This window comes from Entamoeba invadens, assembly GCF_000330505.1.
Source record: "Entamoeba invadens IP1 unplaced genomic scaffold scaff_1105074726079, whole genome shotgun sequence".
Classification (NCBI taxonomy): domain Eukaryota; phylum Evosea; order Mastigamoebida; family Endamoebidae; genus Entamoeba; species Entamoeba invadens.
In genome coordinates, this window is record NW_004191893.1 from 272,083 (window position 1) to 273,890 (window position 1,808).

Consider the following 1,808-nt stretch of genomic DNA (forward strand, 5'->3'; position numbering starts at 1 on the left):
ATGCAACAAGGAGGTACCTGAGAAGCAAACAAATTGCCTCGACGTTGCTATGAGACTATCCGAGTATGCTGTCAAAGTTTTCGACCCAGTCAAGTTCAAGGTTTCAACTGCTTGCAAGAAAATTGGTGTGTGTGGAATTTAATTCACGATTTAACTGTTTTTTTTAACAATTTTTATAATTATTTTATTGATAACATATTTTTTTAAATAAATTCCTTTTTAAGTATTATAATTATAATAATAATATATTAAATTTAAATTATTTTTTTATTTAGTTTATATTAGTTTTATTACTGAGAGTAATTATCATTAACTATAACATTATTATTTTTTTGAATTAAATAGTTTGAAAAAAAACTTAAAAAAAAGGTAAACATCATTGAATTAGGTTTAAAAAATGATGTATTGAAAACTTAAAAGAAACTAAAAAAATGAGTGGAGCATTTGAGTACTAAATTTACAAATCTTTGCAACGGGAAGGATGTCACACCACACACGAAACTTTGACAGAAACGAGGAAGAAGAAGTGTGTGTTGGGTCTGTGAGCGAATCGTATGAGATTGAGACAATTAACAAGAAGCCGAAGGTGCAACAAAGAAGAAAGGAAGACTTGAAGCCACGTAAAAGTGTGTATCATTGGTCAAGGCAAGAGACTGGGTTGTTCTATTTGGCCTTGAGGAAGTATGGTGCAAATATGGAATTGATTGCAAGAGATATGCGAAATACAAAAATTGATCGAAATACTGTGCTTGTAAAATTCAAATACGAACAAAAGACACATAGTGGGTGGGTTAGAAATGCAATGAGTAAAATTGATTGTCTTCCTTTTTACACAAAGTGCTAATTTATAAATGAGGATTGGATTGTTTATTTTATTTATAATCCGTTTTTTGAGATAATCAATTGCATGGAAGTATTAAGATTTGTTTTGTTACTTTGACTTATTATTATGTTGTTGTAAGCAGGCTTTATTTTTTATAACTACTTAATTAAACAATTATCAAACTAAATTTTTTTTAAAAAAGGTATGTTCATCAAAATTAAACAAAAATTACTTTTTTGACAAAAAGTGTTATAAACTCCCTTTCCAGAACATTAATTAAAACAAATAATTAAACAACTATAAATATATAGTAAATCGTTATAATATAAAAATGGTTTATTTAATTTGATTTTTTTATTATAACAACATAATAAAATAAACTATTTTAACTTAATTTTAACAAACAACATTGAAACCAGGGTGGCAAACGGGATTCTATCAGCGCGTTCAATATGGAAAAACCAAGTATTTTCCGCGCATGAGGAATTAATATTTAATATTAATTTATAATTTTTTTGTTATAATTATAGTTACATCGACGCTCAAAGAGACGCTTTCTTGACACGTTGCATATACTTGAAACTATTTACCAATCTAAAATAATGGTAAATGTTTAAAAGTAAATAAAGTTGAGTTTTTTGAAGAATAGTTTTGTGTGGTTTTGTAAATAATTTTTAAAAAAATTCATTATTGCATAAAAATAAATCATTAGTTCATTTAACCATAAATTTAATTATTGGTAAAGTCGACTGTATTTTGTCAATAAAAACATAAAATAGTCAATAAAATCATTACAACAATGAAAAACATAAAAGGAACATTTTAAAAAACAATGCAAAAACCAAACTAAAATAACAAACTCAAAAATCAATGTTAAAATCACAAAAAGAATTTTGTTACACCGATACAGAAAAAAATTCTGAATTTGACGAAGTGTACACGAGAAAAATTTTCTTCTTTTTAGATGGTAAGAATTGTTCGTGCA

At 26.3% G+C, this 1,808-nt stretch overlaps 2 protein-coding genes across 2 annotated transcripts; both read left to right on the forward strand.

The window, feature by feature from the left end:
* Position 1: 1 nt before the first annotated feature.
* On the forward strand, positions 2-142 carry EIN_034850 (chromosome partition protein, putative; the record flags this gene model as incomplete). The annotated part of the gene is made up of 1 exon (XM_004185822.1): positions 2-142. A coding segment is annotated over one exon (141 nt), but the record flags the coding sequence as incomplete, so codon positions are not given.
* A 339-nt stretch (positions 143-481) lies between these two features.
* On the forward strand, positions 482-844 carry EIN_034860 (hypothetical protein; the record flags this gene model as incomplete). Its single annotated transcript, XM_004185823.1, has 1 exon — positions 482-844. The coding sequence occupies one exon, from the start codon at positions 482-484 to the stop codon at positions 842-844; it is 363 nt and encodes a 120-aa protein (XP_004185871.1).
* Positions 845-1,808: the final 964 nt, after the last annotated feature.